Source organism: Danio rerio, chromosome 18, assembly GCF_052040795.2.
Source record: "Danio rerio strain M-AB ecotype USA chromosome 18, GRCz13ab, whole genome shotgun sequence".
In the NCBI taxonomy this organism is placed as follows: Eukaryota; Metazoa; Chordata; class Actinopteri; order Cypriniformes; family Danionidae; genus Danio; species Danio rerio.
Window position 1 is genome coordinate 6,922,356 of NC_141038.1, and position 27,928 is coordinate 6,950,283.

At 36.6% G+C, this 27,928-nt stretch overlaps 2 protein-coding genes across 5 annotated transcripts in view; one reads left to right on the top strand and one right to left on the bottom strand.

Annotated features, from left to right (window-relative positions):
* Positions 1-23,834, bottom strand: part of golim4a (golgi integral membrane protein 4a) — an 836,478-nt gene extending 812,644 nt beyond the window's left edge. For 2 of the 4 annotated variants that reach the window (XM_087291292.1, XM_087291289.1), the window contains exons 1-3: positions 23,721-23,834; positions 5,034-5,182; positions 2,970-3,037 (exon numbers count right to left, since the gene is read on the bottom strand). The gene's annotated coding sequence lies outside the window, so the exon portion shown is untranslated. Of the gene's footprint in view, positions 1-2,969; positions 3,038-3,916; positions 3,982-5,033; positions 5,183-6,825; positions 6,911-23,720 lie in introns of all 4 variants that reach the window. The other 2 variants (XM_087291290.1, XM_087291291.1) reach the window with 2 other exon arrangements.
* On the top strand, positions 5,038-26,957 carry si:ch73-167i17.7. Its single transcript, XM_087292787.1, has 13 exons — positions 5,038-5,214; positions 7,614-7,822; positions 7,897-8,034; positions 9,036-9,174; positions 9,490-11,032; positions 13,053-13,194; positions 16,637-16,780; positions 16,866-16,924; positions 17,587-17,762; positions 20,016-20,416; positions 25,357-25,453; positions 26,044-26,233; positions 26,567-26,957. The coding sequence occupies exons 1-13, from the start codon at positions 5,092-5,094 to the stop codon at positions 26,707-26,709; spliced, it is 3,504 nt and encodes a 1,167-aa protein (XP_087148913.1). The 5' UTR covers positions 5,038-5,091; the 3' UTR covers positions 26,710-26,957.
* Positions 26,958-27,928: the final 971 nt, after the last annotated feature.

Below are 27,928 nucleotides of genomic sequence, written 5' to 3' on the forward strand. Positions count from 1 at the left end.
AAATTGCCATCATTGTCCACGTGTTAATGTGGGACTCAAGGCCCTGTCGACATGAAGGTTTGTGAAAAATAGTCATCCGCCACCAGAAGGCGCTATTGGATTTTATACCTTATCTTTCTTTCTATTCTCATCTTTCTGTCTCCTTTTTTAAACAATCTTGCATTAACCTTAACAACACAAGCTTTGCATTAATCTCTCTCTGTTCAAATCAGTAACTTAAAAAAATAATACATTTGTTTAATGCTGGGCCAACAATAAATATCATCATGAATCCTCATTAGGAAGACCACAAGTATTAAATCGTAAATGGATAATAAATTAATTATCGGATAATAATTCATTGTACAACAAACATTAACAACTGTGTTTGCAAATTATCTAACATTTTAAATGGCTAGTCTGAAAACCATTAAGAATGAAATGTTATTCCATCAAAAGAGTTCAAAATACAAACTAAGTAAAGAAAAAACATGCAATTTGTGCATATTTTTAAAATTATCCTAAACAGTTAATATCCATACATCATATATACCAAGGTAATATTTATGAAAATTAATTCAGCATGTCTTTCTTTTTTTACTTTTCTTTTCAGAAGTAGAGTTAATAATTGGTAAGATACAATGTTAGTAATATTCGGTTGACATTATTAATGCATTACATAACAACTAGCAATGAAATATATATATTTTCAAATAATTTATTACATTTTCAAGTCATACAAGTGAACAGTGTTGATTTTACAAATAAACTTGAATTTCACTGGAGAATACAATATTATAATATTAAATATATTTTAAACTTTTTTTTTTAAATACAAATTGTGTTTATATTATGTTATCATAATATATTATAAATGTTTTTCAATTATTTATTATTTTATATATTTATTTTTGAAGACTCAATCCAAAGATTGACACAAACAAACAAACAAAGAAAACACTAGTGATAAACAATGCTGAGTCTGAGCAGGCAAGTACCTAAAGTAAAACTAAATCAAAAAGAGCAAAACACAATAGATATACTGTCTGAAAGGTTGGGCAGGACAGAGGACATGTTTTCTTTTCATTATGATGTCTAATGTATTGCCAGTCTTCGAGCATTAGTCAAACATGTCCGATACATTTATCAGTTTCTAATAATATATAGCAGATCATCAGTCTTCTGTCATAAGCACAAAAAAGTACACCTATATTTAATTCCAGTAAGATCCATGTGATTTAGCATGATGGGAGATTAGTGTGTGTTCAGATTTGTTGACAGAATACATGTGGTCTGCTTTTTGAATGAATGTAACCTGCAAACGTTAACTTAAATAGCTACAATTATTTCTAATTTTAAATGCTATACATTTGACTTTATTTAGTGGTTTTTAAATACTACTGATTTCAATAAAATTTGCAAGTTAAATTTTGATTTAAATGTGGATTGCTGACATGATACAGATAGAAAGGCTGAGATTCCATTGAAAAAGTCTTTAGTGTCTGGGGTTTATTTCTTGAATATCTGGATGAACAAACCAGCCACTCAACCTCTGGATTCTTCCGAGACTTCATTTATTTTTAAAATGTATTTCTTTATTTTAATTTCTGTATTTGTTTATTTTTTGTTGTCACTAGCTAAACTAAGTTGTTATTGTTGCTTTGCTCATTTACTTATTATATGTGACTTGTCCGGCACAGTGCTGAGTGTTTGTGTTTCTCTGTGTTTGTTCTTGAAAAGTTCAATAAAATACATCAAAAAAGATGAACAGGTATACACTGTAAAAAAAACACCAGTTGCCTTAAAATGTTCTGCTGAATCAAATTAACCTCACGAGTCATTTGAACTTCATTATATTAAACTGACTTAAAAAAAAATAAAAATTAGAACATGATTAGCTCAGCTTAATAAGTTACTAAAACATATGCTGTCAGGACAATTGATCATATTTTTTTACAGTGTCAGTTATTGTGAGATTAGTAAAATTAGTTAAATAAAATAAAATATATGTGCATATCGTGTCAATTATTTTGGTGAGAATAATGCAAAAGTCACTGAAAATAAAGCAGAATATCCTGGAGGGTTGCTGTCCTGCTGAGTTTAGCTCCAACTTGCTTCAACACACCTGCTAGGACACAGGTGTCAAACTCTGTTCCAAAAGGGCCGCAGCTCTGCACAGTTTAGTTTCAACCCTAATTAAACACACCTGATCAAACTAATTGAGTCCTTCAGGCTTGTTTGAAACCTACAGGTAGGTGTGTTGGAGCAGGGTTGGAATTAAACTGTGCAGGGCTTCGGCCCTCCAGGAATTGAGTTTATCACCCCTGTGCTAGGAAGTTACTAGCATATCTAGTAAGAGCTTGATTAGCTGGTTCAGGTGTGTTTGATTAGGGTTGGAGCTAAACTCTCCAGGACACTGGCCCTTCAGGACTGAGTTTGGACACCCCTGGTATAGACCATTTCAATGTGGTGATGCAACGGCCCTTGAACATTTCCTGCTTGTTTTCACAATATTTTATTACTGTAACAAGTTCAATTCAATTGTAACTTAATATTTAAACAGCTATCATAACATTATTTATATATAAAATTAAAAATGTAAAACAGGAAATATGCTGGGACCATTGTTTTTGTTTACAGCCATCATAATGGTGTATAGAATTTTGCATTAGATGTTGTATTATTGTGTGCAGCTGACAATCCGATCCATGCTGTCCACTTTTCACATCTAAACAATTTCTTTCTCTAAAAAAAATCTAAATAAAGCTGCTTATTTTCAGTGTAATCGATAGTGAAAGAATCTTTTGCTGAAATGTTTCAATTACAGGTTTTACCTGATTTACATTCCCATTCTTTTCTTTTCCTATTCATCCATCATCATCATTTTCCGACACATCCATCTATTATATTATGAAACACACATTCTCCCGCTCAAGCTGTATTTTTGAAATATCATTCAGAGATTAACCCAGCTCTATATACAAACGCACCTTTTAAAGAGTAAAGTCCTCAGAAATCCATCTTAGAGATTTGAGATGTTGGGTACGGCAGGTGGAATCTAAAGACACAAAGATGTATTGTCTAGATAGGTATTAATCTTATGCCAGGTCATTGTTATACAAGACAAAATAAGAATGGGGCTAAAACATTCAACAAACTGCATATATACAGTTGAGTGCAAAATTATAAGCCCTCATGTAAAATTTGCATTATTTTCCAAATATTTTCCTTATTATGTTCAACAGAGCAAGGACATTTTCAAAGTATTTCCTATATTTTTTTTATTCTGGAGAAAGTCTTGTTTCTTTTAGTCTAGCTGGAATAAAGACATTTAAGGTAAATATTATAAGCCCCATTAAGATTTTTCAGCAACATAGGTTCATTCTGAAACCTTGCACTATATTTCTAGAGATCGCGAATTACAGTGCATAATTGTGTACACCCCATTTTGAAAGTGAATATTTTTATCCATTTCTCAGTAATATAATGTTTTTTGGTGCATTTGAACAAAACAGATTTATTAAACAGATATATTTATTAAATAAAATTTTAGTCACCAAACATTTTTAGAAATTTAAAGAAAATAGATAAACTACAAAATTTAAACTCAATTTTTTAGTTATTTTGCTTCTCTTGAATTTTCCTCTTTGTAACGTTTGTGTTTTAGTTTTTCTAGAACATATTAATTTGGGTGTACTAGTTTTTGGGCCGTTATCGTAAGTTATTTTATTAGATAAGCTGCAGATTTGGCTTCAGTACTGATGTACTAATATTGTAGAGCTTCCTATTTCAAATATGAGTTTAAAAGATAGATTTGTGAGGGGTGTATTGTATATGCTGAGCACTGTATGTAGCCAGAGGTACATTTCATCTTTAAAACGATTGCCACGAGGCGGTGTGACGCTGTTTCTTTTCACGCTACTAGCTGACCGCTTACCTTGCTGTGAAAGGCTTTTCCACTGTTACCAATTTGCCAAGCGGCTCAAGGCATACGTCGGCGGACTTGTGATGTGGATCGGAGTTAAACGTGATGACGGAGTACGAGTCCCGGAAAGAACGGTTCCAGAAAGCAGGTAAGACAAAAACCAAAAAATAAAATAAAGAAGTAAATAACAGGGTGAGAATGTGGTAAAATCTGAAAACGTGGTAAAATCAGGTAAGGGCTTTTCTTTTTCTGGATTGCTTATGAAAACACTGTCTATTTGGGTTTAGTAAAGGAGGAGGGTAGGTCAGTCGATCGTTCAGTCAGTCAGTCAACAGCGGCCTCTGGTGGATTTTTGTGAGAACAACAGGCACTCGCGTGTGAAATTTGAGATCTGAAAAAGCGTTTACAGCGGCCTCTGGCAGATTCGTGAAAAGAAAAACGGTAAAAATAAAATGTAGCTCCTAGGACATATTTGGCACTCTACAGAAATCTATATGGGGAATGTAATCAGAATAAGCCTGGCTTGTTGTTTTTTTCAAATGATTACATAACAAAGTACTATTATCCAATGACTTGTTCTAATTATCCTAAAATGCCCAGGTAAACTAATTATTCTAGTAAAGCATTTGCACTTTAAGCTGAATAATAATGTCTTGCAAAATTACTAATTAAATATGCACCCTCATCATGACAAAGACATAATAATTTAGCTTTTAGAAAGTAGTTTTAAAACTATTATGTTTAAAATACATTGAAAAAGTCTTCTTCCGTTAAAAAAATGGAAAATATTTGAAAAATAATTACAACTAAACAGAAGGGCTAATATTTACCGTTAACTGTATATATGCACACACTATAAGACAAGAAAAATCCTTAATTTTCAGTGCATTTTTGCTACTGGTGTTATGTGCTAGATGCAAAACAGAAAGCAAATCTGCCATTTTACACTTCAGTTTTGAACAGAGCATTGACATTGTTTTGATAAAGCAAGATTAATGTGTAGCTTCAGATTTTGACCATGTGACTTCTCAGAAACAAGTAACTGCCCAGTACTTTTTTAGTAATACAATGGACATACAGTATGTAGCACACAAAACACCTATAAACCAATCCCTTAATTCCTGCTTACCTGAGATGTACTGTATAAAAGGAGTCGCGCAGATGCATTGAGCTCAGACTCGGGTACCATGATGTTCTCACCACTGCTGCTGAATCTCCTGCTTCTCGTGTGTTTTGCTGAGGCAGGACAACATTATGGAGGCTCGGTCATCTTCAGTCCTAAAGGAGCCAATGCAGACGGGAGCATGAGGGTGAGAACTATTACTATTTATTTGTGCATTAAGACTCATAAACTTAACACATATTTATACAACTTTTTATTTATTCATTTATTTAATTTTTAAATGTTTGCAATGATTGTTTTATCATTTATATTATTATAATAATTTTATAATTATTTATTAACAATTTTAATAACTCAATATACAGTTAAAGGCACAATTATTAGCCCTCCTATGTATTTTATATTTTTATTTTTTATATTTTAACAGAGCAAAGAATTTCCTATAATATTTTTTCTTCAGGAGAAAGTCTTATTTGTTTTATTTTGGCTAGAATAAAAGCATTTATTATTTTAAAACGCCATTTTAAAGACAATATTATTAGCCCCCTTAAGCATTTTTTCCCATTGTCTACAGAACAAACCATCATTATACAATGATTTGCCTAATTACCCTAAGTTGCGTAATTAACCTAATTAACCTATAAGTGATTTAAATATCACTTTAAGCTGAATACTAGTATCTTGATATTACGTAATTACATAATCACATCATGGCAAAGATAAATTAAATCAGTTATAAGAAATAAGTTGTTAAAACTATTATGTTTAAAAATGTGTTGAAAAAATCTTTTCTCCATTAAACTTGAAATTGAAATTGGGGGAAAATATACAGGGGGCTAATAATTCAGGAGGGCTAATATTCTTACTTCAACTGTGTATTTTTATATAATATTTTTTTATTAATTATCAGCTATTTTATAAATAATTTTTTAAACTCAACACTAACTAACTTCATGCATACTAACTATAGAATTACTTTTCAAGTTACCAAACACAATAAATTATTCATGACAATAAATCTCCTTATTTTATCGTAAAAAATAATTCAGTATGTATAAATAAATGTTAAATGTTAAATGTTACTAAATAAATTTAAAAGAAATGAATTTTATTATTACATGAAAAAGAAGCAATATATGTAATATAATAATATGTAATATTTAAAAATCAAGAGTATTTTTGGTCACTATATTTTAAGTTGTATTTCTAACTATTCATTTAACAACTAAGTAAGGTTAGAAAAAACGTAACTGCGTTACTATATTGTTAGGGTTACAATGGAGGTTAGGTTTACGGTTATTCGTATGTAATTACTCATAATTAACTGTAATTACTACAGTAAATGCATTCAATATATATATAACAAAGTGTTTCTGCAGACAGTTTTTTATGAAGTGTGATTATAAAAAAATGAAACTAATTAATTTTAACCATTAAATGCTGGATATATTCAATCACTGTTGCCCCACAACTGTGTTAAAAACCACATTATAATGGATTTTTGCATAATATTTCCACCATATTCTCTGAAATTCTAAACAAAGAGATCTCTCAATAAATTCTATAGATATTAAATTTAATTTATAATGCAGATGTATTAAGATTTGACAACATTTTTTAAAGACAGAATCCTGCAGTTGTTGTAACAGGCTCATTCTGAAAACGTAGCCCTATATACGTTGCTGGAGATCGCAAATGATGTAGCTAGAAGTACGTATGGCTGCATTTTGTCTTTAAATCAAATACTACGGGGCGGAGTGACGCTGTTCCTTTTTGCGCTTACCAGCTGACCGCTTACCTCAGTGTGGGCGGCTTTTCCGCTGTTAACAGTTTGTCCAGTTAGCTTGTCATGTACGTTGGCGGACTTGAGACACAGAGAAGAGCTGACCACGACTGATACGATTACGGCAAGGAATGGTTTCAAAAAGCAGGTAAGACAAAAACAGAAACCAAAAAATAAAATAAGTCATACAGGCAGTCGACTGTCAGTTGACATCGGATTTATGCAAGAACAGCAGGCGCGAATGGCAAGTTTGAGATCTGAAAAAGTGTACACAGCGGCGTCTAGTAGATTGGCAAAAACAAAAACTGCAAAATAATGTAGCTCCTGAGTGTATTTGCTGCTCTCCAGCAGGCCCGTGCAGAGACCGTCCAAAGGGCATGTGCAGGATACATTTTTTGAAGAGAGTTTTTGTTGTTGTTGTTGTTGTCGCGCGCGTACTGAAGAGTGGTGTTGTCGCGCGCGTTCTGCTCAGCTGTGTTGTCGCGCGCGTACTGTAAAGCGGGGGGAGGGGCTGGGTTTAGCGCATACTCAAGAGTGGTGTTGTCGCGCGCCTACTGAAGGGCGGGACGGAGGGTGTGTCGCGTCGCAGGGGCTCTTTTGATCAATTGGAAGGGCACTTTATATCCAAGACCAAAAAGGGCATGTGCACTGCACAGGTTGAGCCCTATGTGTGCACGTGCCTGCTCTCCAGTAACGTATATAGTGGTATGTTTTTCAGAATGAGCCTGGGTTGAGTTTTTGGCTGGTCTACAATGCATCAAACTATAAAAATGGCCAATGGAATGTTTTAACTCTACCACCAGGTTGAGTTTCGATTCAAGCGAACCAATGACTGGTGCGATTCTAGTTGGTGGTCCTGCACCAATCCTGGGAATTGTGTCTATGAAGACAGCAGTGAATATGGAGAAATCGATAAAAGTTCCAACGGCAGGAGTAGTTTTACCAACAACTGGTGCCAAACGGAAACTGTTGTCATAAGGAACATCTATGAAAACACACCCTTTGAGCTGCAGTGAGTAACTTGAATTAATTTGCAATAAAATAGTAATGTTCATTATCTAATCTACTATATCATATCTATCTCAGGCAAAACTCATGCTGCTGGGTGCCCACGGTGAACAATCTCAAAGGCTGGTTCTTCCAAACACATGTGGATCTAGGCATAAGATCTGATACCAATCAACCCAACCAATCACCCGTCACTACTACTTTACACTTTCTACGGTAACCTACATGCAGTAATCACTTTGCTTTTTTTGCAAATAGGCTCATTTTTCAAGTCACATAGAGTTAAACAGCTGAGTTTAACCAAATTTGAATGAATTCAGAATATCTCTGGGTTTTGCGGGAGCACTTTTTACTTAGCTTAGCATAGGTCATTGAAACTGATTAGACCATTAGCATCTAAAAAAAAAAGTCAAGAAAAAGTTGATAACTTTATTATTTTTCGTTAGATTCTTCTGTGATTACATCATGTATTTGCTATTTTCTTGGCCGGTATGGCTACAAACTATAATCTCATTCGTAATAGTTCAATTTAAAAAATAATAAGATCAAAATTTGTTCTTCATTTTTTTGGAGCAAGGTGCTAATGGTCAAATATCATTCATTTATTCTTTTTCTTTTCGGCTTAGTCTCTTTATTAATCTGGGGTCGCCACAGCAGAATGAACCGCCAACTTATTCAGCAGATTTTAATGCAGTGCATGCCCTCCCAGCCGCAACCCATCTCTTGGAAACATGTTCAAATCTGATTTAATGATTTATGTAAGCCAAGATAAAAGTGTTTTGCGATTACATTATGTGTTTGCTATTTTCTAGGCCGATATAGCTAGGAACTATACTCTCATTCTGGCATAATTGTTCAGTTTTAAAAAACTAAAATTATCAAAATTTGTTCTTCAGTTTTTTTTTTTTGTTTTTTGAGTGAGTTGCTAATGGTCTAACCTGATTCAATGATTTATGCTATGCTAAGCTAAAAGTGTTTCCACCAAACTCGGAGATCGGCTGAATTGATGCAGAACTGGTAAAACACAACTGTTTAACTCTAGGAGAATTGTAAAATTAGTCTATTTAAAAAAAATTGTGTTCGTTTAAAACTGCTATAAACATTTATCAAACTAATGAGAATGCATGAGCAATGGTTAACTGTTAAAACTTCAGCCTCTAATTTAGAAATTATGATGAAAATGTAATCTTGTTTTTTTTCCCCTCACATTTTCACAGCGTACCCCAAAACTGTCCTCGTAAATACCGTCTGATAGCCTTTGATCCAGATGGTGACCAGGTCAAATGCAGATACGGAGCTATGCGCAATGTTGAATGTGACAGATGTGACCAGCCAAGAGGTTTCCAGATCGATCAAGTAAGAAGAATAAGTAATCAGAAAGCAGGAATATATAAATGCTAAAGTCTACATTAGTTAAATTGAATCAGTTATTTAGTTTTTTTTTTTTGTTTTTTTTTACATGTACACACATTACTGACAAAAAGCCTTGGGTTATTTTCCTCCCTGCTTTAAAAACTAATAAAATACGCACTGAAAAGCAATTACAGAACTCAATATTCCTCGTGTGGTGTGTGTTTTGCTATCATAAAAATAATGGCCAACCTATGAGTGTAAATAGAACTGTGGAAGAACTAAAAATAAAACTAAATCCTAATCTCAATTGCTCGCTAGGATGCCTGCACACTAGACTACAGCTATACCTACAGCACAGGCGTCTATGGATTTGAGCTTGTTGTAGAGGACTTCCCAAAGAAACACACCACTCTGTCTTACACCGATGGCTCCAGCTCTTACAGACGCGCTCTGAGTAGTAGAAAATTCCGAAGGTCAATTTTGACAGGAATCCAAATCTATAATACTTCAGTAATTGAACCATGGTGGGAAGAAGCATTCGCCAAACCAACTACAGCAACAACAAGGGGCTGGGGGAAAAATCAACAATCTACAGCAACGATTGCTTCTCCATTGTGGTGGTGGTGGCAGCAACAACAACAACAACAACAACAACAACAAACAACCACCGAACAACCTACAACTACAGCATGGTGGTGGGATAAACATTCTACAACTACTGCTTCACCCTGGTTGTGGTGGTGGGGGCAACCACAACAACAACAAACAACCACCGAAAAACCAAAAACTACAGCATGGACTGCAGCATGGTGGTGGGGGCAACAGCAAAAATCTACTACAACTACTGCATCTCCCTGGTGGTGGTGGCAACAACAAACAACCACTGAACAACCACAAATTACAGCATGGTGGTGGGGGAAACAACAACAAGCTACAACTACTGCTTCACCCTGGTTGTGGTGGTGGGGGCAACAACAACAACAAACAACCACTGAACAACCTACAACTACAGCATGGTGGTGGGGTAAACAATCTACAACTACTGCTTCACCCTGGTTGTGGTGGTGGGGGCAACCACAACAACAGCAAACAACCACCGAACAACCAAAAACTACAGCATCGACTGCAGCATGGTGGTGGGGGCAACAGCAAAAATCTACTACAACTACGGCATTACCCTGGTGGTGGTGGCAACAACAAACAACCACTGAACAACCACAAATTACAGCATGGTGGTGGGGGAAACAACAACAAGCTACAACTACTGCTTCACCCTGGTTGTGGTGGTGGCAACAACAACAACAACAACAACAAACAACCACTGATCAACCTATAATGACACCATGGTGGTGGGGAAAACAACAACAATCTACAACAGCTACTGCTTCACCCTGGTTGTGGTGGTGGCAACAACAACAACAACAACAAACAACCACTAATCAACCTATAATGACACCATGGTGGTGGGGAAAACAACAACAATCTACAACAGCTACTCCTTCACCCTGGTTGTGGTGGTGGCAACAACAACAAACAACCACTGAACAACCTAAAACTGCAACATGGTGGTTGGGGCAACAGCAAAAATCTACTACAACTACTGATTTACCCTGGTTGTGGTGGTGGCAACAACAACAACTACAAACAACCACTGAACAACCTAAAACTACACCATGGCGGTGGAGGAAACAAGAATCTTCCACTGTCTTAGAATCTACGGCACCTCAATGGTGGCAGTGGCTGAAGACCACAAGCACAACTACCACAACAAGCCCACCTAAACAGTACAAGACCTCCATGGGTTCATATGAGCGCATTTATGAACCTTTCAGCAGGATCCCTCTGCAGTTTACTGTTCTTGGTAAGGTCTCTCAGTGACTAAAGGCCCAGGTAATATTTCAAATGCTGAAAAAAATACACAAACAAAATCTGGCTAATAGAAAGTTCTTTTGAGTTTGTTTTTGAGTTTTCATTTTGAAATTCTTCACCAAAACCAGACATCCCCCTTTCCCAGTAGCTCCGGTAGTCTCCCGCATATTCATGGTGCACGTCATGATTTTGCCAAGTACGATGCGATCCTGGATTAACATCTATGTTGACCCTGAAACATAATTTTTCCATGATCAACATAGATGTTAATCCAGGGACATGTCCTATTTGGCTAAATCAGGTTAGCGTATTCGTGGTAGCTCCCGAAAATTTTGCTCATAAACACCTTTGAAATGCCATTGGTGAGTGGTGATTATTCAAATTAGTGGGTGTGTTCTGGAAATCCGACTTCCTTGATGTGAGATTAGTTTTTATCTTATATCTAGGGCTGGGCGATATATCAAATTCTGGAGATATATTGATATGATTCCCCAACGCGATGCGAGATTATCCAATATCTTTTATATCGATATGGTTTGAGGCCACACGAACGCATTCTGCGTGCACCAGACCACTCCAAGGTAGCACGCGAGCTCCACTTGCACAAATCAATGAATGCGCAAATGAATGATTCACTCCCTGAGTCAAACAAAACATTTGTTAAAAATGAACGACCCATCACTACATGCGACACGGAGGAACATGCAGTGCTGGTGTTCAAAATCTCCCTCGTGTGTATGCACGTCAAACAGCACCTACAGCTGTCACAGCGGTTTATCAGAAACCATTTATCGATCATTTCTTCCGCAATTAACAGCAAGAATGAACATAGAAGCCTTGTCAGATTGACAAGCAGCACCTTAATGTGTTTAAAAGAATTAAAAACGCCAAAAATGGGATGACTTTATACTGCATTTTCAAAGTGAAACAACCTCATATTCACTGATTATAAGTTCAGTATTTATCACACAACAGTCTCCTCTTTACATTTACAATATAACACATTTAGCGCTGCGTTCTGGTCTGTTATTGCATTTTGACTTTAATTTTTAAATTTATTCTAATCATTGTATTTATGTATTTATACTGTTTATTTGATTTATTTATTTTAGTCCCTTAACTGGAAGATGTGGTTTGATTTGTGTGTGTGCCTAGAGTACAATCATTTGATGATTTCAACGATTATTAAAACTTTAAAAAAAGAAGTAAAAAAAAAATTTGTCTACCAAACATTTAATTTTCTATTTTAATATCTCGCTGTTATCTACTCTTTCAACAAATGACAATATAAGAATGATCATTTTAATGATAATAACAGGGAGGCAAACTCCTGTGTTTGAATTATATTTTTCTCAAAAACTGTTTAATAAAGTTTTAATAAAGGCTTTAACTCTCAAATAACCATTTATGGGAAAATACCAGATATATTTTGTTTACCGTATTACTCCTAAAAATACAGAGATTAGATTTTTTTGCCTATTTCTCCCAGCCCTACTTATATCCAGAGGTCAGACAGGAGAACAACATCCAAGTTAGCAAAATGAACAAACTTGAGAGTCGAGTAGCAGAGCTGTTACAGATGTATCTGCACCTGAACAATTGGCTGTGAAGAGATTTTTAAGACTCAGAGAGGGTCGTCATGCCCATTTTGCAAAATTTTAAACATTGCTCCATTCAGTGCCTGTTAGCTCCAAATAGAAAACAATGTAAAGACATGCCACAATGGCTCTTCTTGTCTGATGCTGTCTCGGCTGTTTGTCAGATCTTTATGAAACTGTTCTTTCACAGCCAGCACTGTTGTGTTTACGGGTACATGTGAGCACTGTGACATTTACAGCCCCATCTACTACAGCGAGAGGGTTTCGGAAAGTTCAAAAACAGAAACTGTGACAAAGTCTCTTTAAAATTATTTTTGTCCTCAAAAAAAAGAAAGAACTTCATTTGAAGTATACCGGGGCCTTAACTAAACATCACATCAGTGTTATCATCTATGCTAATTTGTGTCATTGCAGTCGATTCAGCTGCTCCATCCTGCACTGAAGGACATTACATTCCTCGCTTTGTGTCACCAACTCCAAATCATGGAGAAGAAATCCAAGCTGCACCACTCCATGAACTGGAAATCAGAGTTAAAGCTGTAGCGGCGTATGCAACGTGAGGGCTCGTGTTTGAATAACTGATAATAATCACTTAAAGAGTTAGTTCACCCCAAAATTTAAATGAAGCCATTAATTACTCACCCTCAAGTCGTTCCAATCTCCTGACACCTTCATCTTTGCAACACAAACTAAAATATTTTAGCTTTAATCAGAGAGCTCCCTCATCCTCCAAAGACAGCAATGGTTCCGGCCAGAAAAATACTAAAAAACACCCTCAATGCAAAAATAAAGACATTAACAGTTTCTTCTCCTAAGTGTCAGTATAGGGAGAGCGATGTCCTCTTTATGCATGTCTCATTGGTCACACTGCTGATGTAAATCTTGAATGCACCTGTTCTTTGTGAGGTTTATTCATAAACTAATTTCGGATCACGTGCTTATGATTTATCACGACCGGTCCCGTATTTTGCTGATCACCATCTTCCAATCATATGTAACTACATTCACTGAAAATAACCAGTTTCCAGCTCATTTTATCTTCATTTGGAAGAAACCCCCCTCCTCCCCTATTCTCCTCCTTTGCCTCTGATTGGGCGGCATGGCGGCCCAGCGATTAGCACTGCGAGCCCCACAGCAAAAACACTGCCGGCCCTGGTCTTTTAGGGCTGGTGGGTGTTTCTGTGTGGAGTTTGTATGTTCTCCCCGTGTCCGCATGGGTTTTCCCCAGGTTCTCCGGTTTCCTCCCACCATCCAAAAACATTCAACACGTATAACAATTAAGCATTTGTCTAGCCCCTCTGTTCCCTTAGCTACCGCAGCCGGGGAGTTCTGAGATCCACTGAGCTTAGGCTCCCCTCTCGCTCTGCCAACGGGAGGAAGCCCCGGGCTCGAGGATCAATTGTGCTCGGGGCTCTCTCCCGGGACAGCATGCCAAACAAGCTAAGTGTGAACTCTTGAAGTTCAACTTTATTTCTATAGAGCTTTTACAATGTAGATCATAGCCCCTTTTACACATACAGACCTCTCCGGAAAATTACCCGCAATTTTCCAGAAAGATCTGTATGTGTGAACAGGCCCTTTTTGAAAATACCGGTAAATTCGTTCCAGCAATTTTTTGGAAAGAGAAGTTGTAACATTACCGGCAATTTGCCAGAATGCTGCTCTGTGTGAACGCAGAAGGAAGATTGCCGGAAAGAGCGTGTAGGAGCCATACATTGTATTTTGGCTATTGGCCACAAGGTGTCAGTAGGAGACTATATAACTGTGGCTTCACTGCATGGAGTAAGACAGTGTTGGTAGGAAGCACACAGTTTTTGACCGTCTCGTATCGTCTTGAACGTATCGTCTCGTAACTGAAGGTAACAGAGAAGTGTGCTTATAGATAAAGGAAAGTGATTGAGTAATTCTGTTGATTGGAAGTTGATTGGACAATAAATATGTTTTTATTTGCATCTATTTGCTTACTGACTCTGACTTTTACGCGTTAAAAACTTGCTCACTCTACCAACAATAGCGGCATTGGAAAGCCGCTACAGAGCGGGCTCATGTCTAGAACGCGCTGATGCGAGACGTCTACTTTAGTCAATCAGAACAGTCAGACGCATTCACATTCATGCAGTATATAAAAATGAATTTTTTCTAGACATGTTTAGCTGCTAGATGTTAGTCAGATCACGTTTCTATGTTCCTCCTTAATGCCAACTGTGTAAAAAATGAACCATAAAATGCTTATGATAAGCCATTGTTTGTTTACCTTCAAGCTCTGCTTGACACGCGTGCATGTGAAGGAGCCGGTGACCGCCAGCACGCACACATATCATGTACATCTCAACATCTGAAAGTGTTCCTCCATATGTTTTCATATAAGTTGATCACAAAACTTATCCATCCACATAATTTGTAATGTAGTCAAGTGTGTAAACATTTAGCTGCGGTTTGCGTTTCTGCCTTTGGATGTCTCGCAATTAAATACAACTTTTAATACAAGCTTTAAATAAAAGTGAAAACATTAAAAAAAGGCCGACCTCTTCTATGTTTACAAACACAAGCGCAGCCGTTTATAGCTCATTTCTGGTTAATGATGTCAGAATTTGCCTGTATTTTGGAATGGATGTGTGAATGGTCTATTCCGGAAAAATTCCGGAACATCCGTGCCTATGTGAACACCTTTTTTATGAATTTACTGGTAAAGTCATTCCGTAAATTTTCTGAATATTTACCGATATCACTGTGTGAAAGGTGCTAGTGACAAAGAACCCACTTTGAATGTTACCACTTGATTGAATGAGCGTTATCAGTGGTTATCAGCTGATAGATATGGACCAGTAGGTGCCTTCTGCGCCTACTGGTAGGCTCAGAAGGTTGTTAACATACATCCACATGGATAATCAGCTATACTAATAGAAAAGGGCCCAGATGCAGATCTGTTTTTCCATTGCTGTGACGTTAGAGTTTAGGGTTGGGGTAGACGTTATTAAAATAAAATTAATAGGAAATTTAATGACTAATATAAATAATTCTTGTTAACTTCCGGCCTTAGCCATATGTGATCTACAGCTGATTAACCATGTGGATGGATGACAACAGCCTTCTGAGCCTACCAGTACTATAGGTGGAGAAGGCCCCTACTGGTCCATTTCTATCAGCTTATAACCGCTGAAAACACCTATTTAATTAAGTGATAACATTGGCTGATCAAAGCAGCTTAACATGGATGAAGTTTTCAGAGTTGAAGTTCAGTTCAGTGAAATGTATGTCACTGATGAGACCCCAAAACACTGAAGAGCAAATCCAAAGATGCGTAGCTCCACACATCCCAAATCAAGCAAGCCAGTGGCAACCAAACAACTGGCAAACAAACTTCACCAATTGACAAAGTGAAGGCAAAAAAAGTTGAGAAAACAGCATGGGCACGCGAGGTATGCTTCAGTGCACAGCGCCAATGAACATACATCCTATATTGACACTTAAAACAAAAAAATGTGTAATAAAGTCATTACTTTTTTTTTCATGTGCACACAAAAGTATTCTTGTAGCTTCATAATATTCCGATTAAACAAATGAAGACACATGAACTGTCTATAGGAGATTCATGGTATACAGTACCTATCTGGACTTTGAACGAGTCTGAACCATTGCTGTCTATGGAGGCTAAGAGAGCTCTCAGATTTTATCTAAAATATTGTCAGTTAAGTTCTGAAGATGAACTGAGGTCTCAGTCATTCGGAACAAATTGAGGGTGATTAGTTATTGACAGAACTTTCATTTTTGGGTGATCTAACCCTTTAACCTGTTCTCATATTACGTTTTATGACTCTAGATCTTTGAATGTTTTTTCCATTTAAAATGTTTTAATTTTATTGCTACCCGAAACTGTTTGTTTGAGAATGTGCTTTGAGAAATAATGGTTTAAAGGCACTATATAAAAATGTATTATTATGATTATTATGATTATTATTATTTCTATTATTTAATGACCCATGCTTTTTTATTCCCAGGGTTACTGATGTGATTATCAGTGGTCCTCTGAAGATAACCAAGCATGCACTGAGCACAGGAGAGTACGCTATTAGATGGACACCAAAGAGGGAAGAACTCGGAGATCATTTCCCTGTGTGTTTCATTGCTGAGAGCATGAGCGGGTGGGTTAGCTATGTGTTATAATTGAAATCTAGCAGCTAACAGCATTGCAAGTGAAGTGATTTTTTATTTATCATCTATTTACAGAGGCAGCATCTATCAGTCTGAAATGAGATGTGTCATGGTCACTGTTGGACGGCAGCCTGGTTAGTAATTCTACCACTGACTAAGTTTAGATGGACATCAGAACTCAAATTATTTGCCTTAGTCCGCGCGGTTTATGAGATTAAAAGCCTTTGAATATTTTTCCAGACACATTTAGCTGCTAGAAATTAGTCAGATAACGTTTATATGTTCATCTTAATGCCAACCGTGTAAATAATTATCCATAAGATGCTTATGATAAGCCGTTGTTTGTTTACCTTCAAGCTATGCGTGTGCCCGTGAAACAGCCCATGAGCGCCAGCACACACACACATATCATGTACATCTCGACATGCAAAAGTGTTTGTCTATATGTTTTCATCGGAGTTGTTCACAATACTGATCATCCACAGAGTTTGTGATGTAGTCAAATGTTTACAAATACAAGCGCAGCCGTTTAGAGCTCATTTCTGGTTAATGATGTCAGAATTTACCAGTATTTTGGAATGGATGTATGAATGCTCTTTTCCGGAAAGATTCCATAATGTCCTCGCCTGTGTGAACAGGGCTTTTTTTTTATTTAACGGTAAAGTCGTTCCGGAAATTTTCCATATATTTATCGGTATCACTGTGTGAAAGGGTCTATACTGACTGAGAACTGTTTAGCAGGCAAAAACAAAGCATACTTTTGGTAACCCATTTGAATGATTGATTGAATTTACAGTGGATGCGAATGTGATCTGCACCGGAACCAACATGGTAGTTGAAATTGAGCAGATGAACTCTGTTGGACTCCATAAAGACTATCTGCGACTCAACAATCCTGCCTGCACTTTGGACTCAAACGGCACTCATGTGCTGGCGAACTTCTCCCTCAATGCTTGTGGCACCTTGATTGAGGTAATTTTGTCACAGGGTCCAAAAAAAGAAGAAAACAAAAATAAACATTTGTCATTATTTAATCTTCCATGGAAAAAATGCTGGGTTCCACACAATCAATTTTGTGTTGAGACAACATGAAGGAATTAAGTTTGCTTATTAGTTTTTACAAATTTAACATTAATTTTAATTGATTTAACATCTTAATTGAACATAAGACAATTAAGTTGCCCTCTGGGATTGTGCTTTTTCAGCTTATTTTAAATAATTAGTTTGAACAAACTGCAAACATTTTTTTTTTGAGTCCAGTTATCTATCAAACCCATATTCAATTTACCACAAAACAAGACATTATGAAGCCACATGAATAGCTGAATTCATTTTGAAATCTAATATGCAAAGCAGCAATGAAATATGTAAAATGGCAGTGTATTTCTGTATTGAAATTTGCATTTTCCCTCACTTATGAGCAAAGTTTGGTGCAAATGGAAAATTAAAATATATCATATACATTTACTATTTTCATATGGAGAGCCAAATTACTCAAAATTGATTCGTTAAATAACAGAATATGATTTAAGCCGGCATAATTGAATAACTTGAAAATTTAATTATAACTCCTTAAAATAAAATTATGATTGGAAATTTCAGTATTTTAAATTCTATAATTTTATTTTCATTTAGCTTTTTCTAGAAATTTGTAACATATTTAATTGAAAATGCTAATATAAATACAGAAATGCATTGCTATTTTACATATTCTACTGTTGTTTTGCATATTACATTCGTTCATTCATTTTCTTTGCGGCTTAGTCCCTTTATCAATCAGGGGTTGCCACACTGGAATGAACCGCCAACTTGTCCAACACATGTTTTACGCAGCAAATGCCCTTCCAGCTGCAACCCATCTCTGGGAAACACCCATACACTCTCATTCACACACATACACTACGAGCAATTTAGCTTTCCCAATTTACCTATAGCCCGTGTCTGTGGACTGTGAGGTGACAGCGCTATCCACTGTGCCACCGTGCTGCCACATATTACATTCCAAAATCATTTTTTTAATTTAAATGTTTATAGAAGGAGAGTATAGTTCCTAGCCAACTTTTCATTTTCCACCTACCTTAACACACAATATACCAATTGAAGTCTAACGCTTTTTTTGAGTGAGATGCTATTCTCAATACCAAAGCCATATGGTACAAAATTATAAACACACTAATAAAAATTTCTCAAAATTATGGAAAATAACAAAAACAGAATGAAAATATTTAAATGAAACTTTAAAATTGGAAAATTATGCAAACCCATTGGTCAGTTGAGCAAGATGCTAATGGTCTAACCTGATTTGATGATTTATGCTAAGATAAGCTAAAAGTGCCAGACCTCAGCTCAGCTCAATTGATTAAAAAAATTGGTAAAACTTGAATGTTTAACTCTAGGAGTTTAATAGGAGTGTTTCTTTAATTAAATGTTTCTTTAAATAATACAGCTGGCGCAGTTTTTTTTCAGTTTGTTCATGACAATTTGGATCTGTATAATGTTATTATTATTAGCAGTATTATTTATTATGTGCATATTTATATTTGCTTGATTAAAAACAAGTTTAGATTTGTCTACCTGTCGAGTTTAGGAGACGTCTGCATCACCATGTGGGTATAAAAATAGGACGTGTGTTTGGATATAACCACACTTTGTTATTATTGTTTAATTATTGGTTTGCTGGAAATCAGAACTGAATTCAGAAATAGTTTTGAAACAAATCTTTGCGCTTAGCAAATAAAATTAAATATGTTGGCTAATGGATGTCTTTAGTGGAGTGAGTTTCCACTGTTTTCTTATCCATGAAAGTAAAGGAGTAAAGTAAAAAGTAAAGAGAAAGTAAAGAGGCCGAATGGAGGAGGCTTGTTCTTTATTCTTGTGCTGCAGATCCTCTGTTTAACTGTTTTGTTGCTAGTGAAGCGTTTAGTTTTTCAACTTACAAAGTCCACCATGTAAATAGCAAATGTGCCATGGCATGATGCAACTGACTGTTAAAGGGAACGGGAGATGAGATTCTGATTGGTTTAATGCACGTTATGCTCAAAACACACCCATATCTCATGACGAGAATAAGCACAACCGTGTTTATCCTTAAAATAGCAAAAGTTAATTCAGACATGCCTTAATGCTTTTAAGGCATGTGCTTTAGACTCTGGCTTAGATGGGTAAAATAGAGCCCTAAGCCACATTTACACAAATAACATTTCACACTTCAACATTCTTCTACAGGAAGATGAGCAGTACATCATTTTCAAGAACGAAATTATCTCAACCGATGACCCACACAGCATCATTACCAGAAAACACGAGGTGGAGATTGAGGTCTCCTGCCGTTACGAGAAGAAAAATAACATAGCACTGGAGTTCACCGCAATAAGACACAGGACCACAGTCACAGAGAAAGGCTTCGGCACCCTCACCTACAGCTTTGGACTCTTCCAAACACCAGCCTACTACAGAGAATTAGACGTGACCGCGTACGCAGCCGAATATGAGCTTGGAGAGAGGATTTACATGCAGATTGAATCCCAGTCTTCAATCAACAACACCGAGCTCTTCGTTGAATCTTGCGTGGCGACACCTTACAATGACCCCGACTATCAAACGCACTACACAATCATCCAGGACGGGTAAGATCAATTGATTGAGCTGCAGATACAAATTAGCGCTGGGCGCACACAAGAAGTTAATTGTGCTGACTTTGACCTGATTTCTTCCCTTCCGACAGGCTATAGCTGCTTTTCCACTATCGTGCCAAACCGTTCTAAGAACACTTCGGTACGGTTACGGTTGTTTCTCCACTGAGCCTGGAACGGCGCGGCACGATTACAAACCGTTCTTGGCCCGGAATTCTCGGCACGGTTAGACAACCGTGCTGAACTGTGCTGACAGATTCTGTGTGTTGACGTCGCGACTCGGTTGCTAAGCTACCACAGCTGGCTCAGCAGAAGCGCGCTAGTCATCAGACATCCTCAATAAACTACAGTAGATTTAATATAAAATAATGATCCAGGTCTAAACGATACAGTTTGAAAAGGGTTTTAAAACCATAGAGCAGTCTCTGGCAGAGAAGTGAATAACTCATCACATAAAAAGGTATATATAAAATAAAGGTATTATTTTATTGACTTGAATACAGACCTACTTCGCCTGCTGAATGTGAGTTTATTGCACGCAGCGCTGTATTTCACAGCACAAAACTCGCTCTGATCCGGGAGAGACATGCCAGCGACTTGCGCTGCTGACTTTTTTTTCCTGCTGCGCATCGAATAAAGCGAATAAAGTCACGATTTGCATCGTCGATGTCCAAATTCCACAACAACATCACTATATCCATGAAACACGAACTCGCAGACTCTTTTAACAACGAGGAAATAATTGCACTTTTTAATTCAAAGCCAGGACAGCTTGTTAATACCTGCGAGACCACCTGAAGGACGGCGTGTTCGTGTTGTAATGTCGGCCGTCCAAAAGACTTTGCTTGAAAGCTTTACGGAGCGGCACTGTAACTGTCCAAGGTACTGTTGTATGATTTATATTACAGCATATGCACTTATAAACAAGTCAAAAGAATGAATGAATTAAATAAATATGGATTCTTAAATGTCAGTTTTGCTTTTACTCAAAAAATATCAATACGTTTTGACAAATGTTTTATAAAAGTAAAATGAGCAATTTTCATCATTTCAGCTATAGGCAATTATATGATTCAATAATACATAAGTTATATGACATTTATGAGGCATGTAACATGTTTCTGTGTTTTTTTTTTTTTGTGGTGATCTTTAATATAGCTACGCAAATATTTTCTAAAACGTCTAGCAATAATTCGCCTACAGCTTGTTAGTTAATTATGAACACAAAAATAATTATAATAATAAAAATAAAATGATCAAAATAAAAAGATAATAGAGCATCATTTTGCTAAATATAATAGTGCTTTATATGCTTTAAATCCTGCGATATATTTTCATATTCGTTTTTTTTTTCACTTGCTGCATTCGTTATTTAATGTTTGAATAGTAAAACAAATAACAGCCATCGCTTAATTGGTTTCATTTTACCATCAAAATGTAGTATATTTTATATCATTATCAACTTTTTATATAAAAACGCAGTGTAATTTAAATAATTGTTTAAAATGAAATAATTTAAGTGCTGTGTTTTTATTAGTGAAAGTGCCCGCTCACCTTTGACAAGGCCTGTCCAAAATTATATTTCTGCCACTATAATGCAAATGCATTATTATTGTTGTCTTATCATTGTTTATTTTTCTGTTATGTTCAGAGATTTTAAATATTATTTATTTCCCCTCCAATTATTTTCAATCATCACGTTACATTTTGGTAATTTTCCCTCCAAATAAAATTTAGCCAGAGCTGCGCAAGATATGAATAAATAAGGGTGCACATGTACCTATATTTAGCACCCCTATATGATAGAGCGGCATAACAGTGTTTAGTCACATGGTTGCTTTTGCTTTTATGAAAAAAATAAATAAATAGTTTCGGCTCTTATTTAACTTTAATTGAACAAAGGGAGCCGTTTACATTGCGTTACCAAGGCAACTACTGATGCGTTTTGTGTAATGTTTTAAAGAGCTTTGTCGCAGCACGACAGTGGAAAATGAAACCGTATCCGCGCTGTCTGGCCCGGTTTGGCACGGAATGGAACAGTTCTGTTTAAAGAACGATTCAGCACGATAGTGGAAAAGCGGCTTAAGAAATGTCCTAAAATTCTTGGTGGTTTTAAAGACTAGCTTATCCGATTTTCCTGTGATCTGAGGTGTTTTAAAGCCTTTGTGAAATCAAAACTTGCAATGTTTTTTTTGCTAGCGCACATTGTTATTCTTTAGGTGAAGCATTAATCTGTGCAAAGTTAAAGGTGCATTAGTTTAATAAGCTAAATTGTTCATTGACATCTAGTAGATTTATGGCTTCAGTAAGTTTAAAAAATCTCCAGAAATGGTTTTATAAGCTAATGTATTAAGCCGCCTTTATACATAATACGCCCCCTTGTGGCAGTCGTACAGGATATTCAGTTTTGTCGGTGTCCGAAATGAAGGAGTGCGAAAGCAAGAGCCTTTATTCGCTGTGCGTTTACCATGGTTGAATTAATTAATGAATACTAGAAACTCATAGACTGCTAACATTTTTGGAGGGAATGTGGAGACTAAATTATAGTAAAAAAAGATTTAAAAATTAAGAATTTTTTATTATTATTTGTTACTCATTTATGAATAGAGTTTTTTTTTAAATATAGACTTTTTCTGATTCAAAAAATAACAAAAAATTCCAATTTCTCATCTCGCGCACATGGACCTGCTTGGACAACACTGGAAAATATCACATCCGTTCAGATTTGTCGCATACGGTCTAGTCGTTAAAATATTTTAACGAATTCGCAGCTCAAATCGGATGCGAATTTTCTGTGGTTCTGTGACTGCTGGTGTTACTAGGTTAGTTTTGATTTGAATAAATTAAAATTACATTAAATATTAATCAAATATTTTGGCCGTTTTGTGTGTTTTGGATAGCTTTTGGGCTGGAAAAAGTCAGCTATATCTGGCAACCCTGCAGCCCTGAAGTGCCGCTCTTACCACAGCATGATGTACGCTGAACACGGACGAATATAACGTTAACGTAAACCCAATCAGAGTGACGTTTAGCCTATTTGCTCACCAGATCTGTTGTGGATAAAGGCCAAATTATAATTAAACTTCACAAAAGAGAGTGATAGAGAGATATCAAGTTGTAATTTATAGCTTTAGTCAAAGAAAACACAAGCAAAACAAAACCAACCTCTGCATGAACAGATGACAGTTAAGCCGACATGGTTCAGCTTCTAACATTAACTTACATGTGTTTGTTATAACATACGCATACAATTTCACAACAAACAAAAAGAATTGACAAAATATATAATTAAACATACCTCATGCCTCTTCAGAGTGGAGATGAATAAATGTGTAAAGTGTAAATCTTGCGTTTTGGGTCCTGAGGACAGTTTGAACGTGCCTCGTGCAGTCGTTGCCCAGTAACGCACAGTAAATAAATCGGCGCTCCAGTTTTCAAATTAAAAGTCCTACATACATAGTAAACGAAATAAACGCTTACAATACCTAAGGGATAAAAATTATCACTGTTGTCTCACTAGAAAAGGTTGTTGCTTATCAAACGCAACATTAGGCATGCATATTGTTGATCTCAGAGTTTTTTTTTTTTATTATATCAAAGCTTGATGGCATGACTGCTGGACAGGAGAAAGGCCGTGAGTCTGGTCACAGTTTGGCCAGTGAGTCTGGCCCGTTGTCTACCGGGGTTTTACACTTGTGGAATTTACATGAGAACAAGAAAACAGTAGTGTCTGAGGCTCACAGTATGTTCATTTCCATATACTGATATATTATTATTCTACTGTGCTCTGATGTACCCAGATTTTCATAAGGGCACCTTTAAAGCACTGGGGAAAGAGTTTGATTTGGTCATTTTCCATCAAATTCTGAGTACTCTGTTGATAAAAAAAAAAAACAGCTTAAACCTGCCCTAAACCAGTTGGCTGGTTTTAGCTGGTCGACCAGCTTGTTTTAGAGGGGTTTTGGCCATTTCCAGGCTGGTTTCTAGCCATTCCCAGCCTGGTCTTAGCTGGTTTGGTTGGGAGATGACCAACTAAAACCATCTATGTCAGGGGTGTCCAAACTCAGTCCTGGAGGGCCGGTGTCCTGCTGAGTTTAGCTCCAACTTCTTCAACACACCTGCTGGAAGATTCTTGAATATCTAGTTAAGCTGTGGTCACATTAGAGTTTGAGCATGCAATATTCTGTCGTGCGGCACTGTGAAAAGGGGCGGGATTAAACAAGCTTATTAGACTTTAAAAAAAGTAAGCGATTGCTCCATGTTTTAAATTTCTGTCCAGAGAGGTTATGTTTTGATCCTTGATTGGTCTCACACAGTCAAGTGATGCGATTTTGCAGACTAGAGTTCACCAAGCTTGAACTTTGCACCGCAGCAACCTCCGAAACTTGACATATGACCCTCCGTTTCCGGTCTGACGCATTTGCGTGCGTATGAATGGAAGTCTATGGGAGGAAAAGCCCAGTGTGACCGCAGCTCAAGAGCTTGATTAGCTGCTTCAGGTGTGTTTGATTAGGGTTGGAGCTAAACTCTCCAGGACACCGGCCCTCCACGACCAAGTTTGGATACCCCTGATCTATGTCAAGCTTATTCCAGGCTGGTCAAGGTGGTTTTAGCTGGTCAGTTCCAAGTCTGACCAGCTAAGACCAGGCTGGAAATGGCTGGAAAACGCCTAAAAATGGCCAAAACCTTTCTAAAACCAGGCTGGTTGACCAGCTAAAATCAGCCAACCAGCCTAAGGTGGTTTAAGCTGTTTTTTCAGCAGGGTATATGCTTCCACGTGGGGGTTGGTGGAATTTTTCTGATGTTAGTTTGTTGGTATCATTAACAATATTCCCTCTCTTACCTTTAGTCTGCTATGAGGGAATGATGCACACAAAGAAAGCCCCACCCTCTGTATTTACACCTGTCATATCTCCATCAATTACACTCTTCAGGTGCATCCTGGATGACACACTTGAGTTGTACACAAGCCATCAACCAATGATCCGCTTCAGCATGCAGGCCTTCCAGTTCATCGGATTGCATCAACAGGTACAAGTATCGATTCCACTACAATAAACACACCTAGCAAGCAACATGCAAAAACACAATGCCAATACTAACCAATCAGAATCATTCACTCACTTTCCCTTCACATTCTTTGAACTCGAATCCCTAGTGCTGGAAAACACCCAAACCCTCTATCAATTCCAAACACATTGATTATGGCCAATTTAGTTAATCCAGTTCACCTGTCTTTGAACTGTGGGGGGAAAATGGAACACCTGAAGGAAACCCACATGAACATGGGCAATATATGCCAATTCTACACAGAAATGCCAACTGACCAAGACGGAATTCAACCAGTGCACCAGCAACCTTTACTATAAAAAAAATTCTGGGTTCCACACAGTTCCTTCATCTTGTCCCTACACAGATCGATTAGGTTAACTTTGGTTTTTACGAATTTAAGTGGATTGCACATAAAACAATTATGTTTTCCCAAAAAACCCTCAAAAATTATGTGGATTCAGCTCATTTTAAATAAATAGTCTGAACATGTGTCAAAAATAGTGTTTTGAGTGTTCTTGCTTTGAGGCGACAGTGCGAACCAGTGACATCATCTCTCTCATTCTCTGTAGGTGTTTATCAGCTGTTCGGTGATTATGTGCGAGGCGAACAATCCCAACAGTCGCTGCTCTCAGGGCTGCATTAACAGCACCACCGCTCCACCTTCACACCACATCGACAAAAGAGACGCCCCCATCCAGACCAGCAGTCACTTCATCTCCCAGGGACCCCTGCGGCTGAAAAGGAGTGTACAGCATGAAGGTAAAACAGTTGAAGTCAAAAGTATGAATTTCTTTTTCACATATTTCCTAAATGATGTTTAACAAAGTAAGAAATTTTTCACAGTATTCACGATAATATTTTTTCTTCTAGAGAAAGTCTTTAGAATAAAATCAGTTTTTTTTTTTTTTATTTAACGTCAATTTTATCAGCCCACTTAAGCAATAGTTTTTCTATTGTCTACAAATAAATCATAGTTCTATACGATTTGCCTAATTACCCAAACTTGCCTAATTAGTTATGCCTTTTAATTGCACTTTAACCATATATGATCCAGCCCATCAGTTAACCATCTCCTCTGTGTGTTTTCCGCAGTGTCCTCTACAGTTTTGAACCTGAATCTGGTTTTCATTGCTGGATGTCTCCTGGCAGCTGTTGGCATGGTGTGTGCAGTTCTCATATACAGAAGCAGGAGAGCCCAAATCAAATATCGGCCACTTAAATCAGATGAGATTTAATGGATCGCACTTCAAAATGACTTCCTCTTACTTTGCTCTCACAGGGAAGATTCTGGCTTTGAAAAACGTCTTCTGTTTGATCACATTTCTTTCAAATATAACCATAAATCACTGTTTTGGATGCATCTTTGCATTGCACTTTTTTGATTGTTGATGCCAAATGAAATATATATATATAAATAAGCATTAAAAAAAGATAAATAAAAAAAAAGTTTAAAACATTGTTAATAAAAGAGGGAATGAACATACCTACTGTATTGTTTTTCTCATCCACCAAAAGCATTTTCCGAATAGGATTAGAAATAACATGCATTAGAAATACACATATTAAAGAACTGCATTATTGAATTAAAACAAGTATTAATTCCAGTGGCATTAGAAATATCTACATGGTAGAATTGCATTAAGCCAACTCAATTAGAATTTGTGTGTATATATATATATATATATATATATATATATATATATATATATATATATATATATATATATATATATATATATATAAATGAGCAATATCACACAAGTAGCAGTGCGATATGGCTGTATATCAGCACTGATGGGAGGTGTGCATATAGGTGGGTTTTGGGCAGCCGCTTCATTTGGGTACTGTACCAAAGTTGCCAACCCGGGGGTGTTTTGTTTACAGACTTTACCAAAGAGAGGGGTGGGTGAAGTTACGGGAGTTTTTTTAGAAAGAAATAAAAACAGGATGTTTGCGGGAGACTGGTCTAAAATACGGGATACTCCCATGAAAAACGGAAGTGTTGGCAGGTGTGCTTACCAGTTTAATATTGATTTGATCTGCTATTGTTAGAAATCAGACTGTTTTATCTTCTAAGTGTAAGGGCTTATTATGCGGTTCTGTCGCCATCTTGTGGATAGAAAACGTCAATTGTCGCCGACGAGCTGTGTCTTAAAAATTATAAATATTTTAAAATAGGCACTATTCTTGCAAATAAACTGCATATTTGCAATCTAAACAACTACATTCTCCACTAAAAAAGCCTCTAAAGTGTATTTGGTTGTCAAACCAAATTTTTTACATCACTGTATAGAATTGCAATGTACATCTTAAATCCATATAACACGTTTTATTGTACATGGGAAAATGCTATACAGACTGCATTTTAGAATTAGAATGCATATTAGAAATACATGAATTCATTCATTCATTATTTTTCGGCTTAGTCCCATTATTAAGCTGGGGTCGCCACAG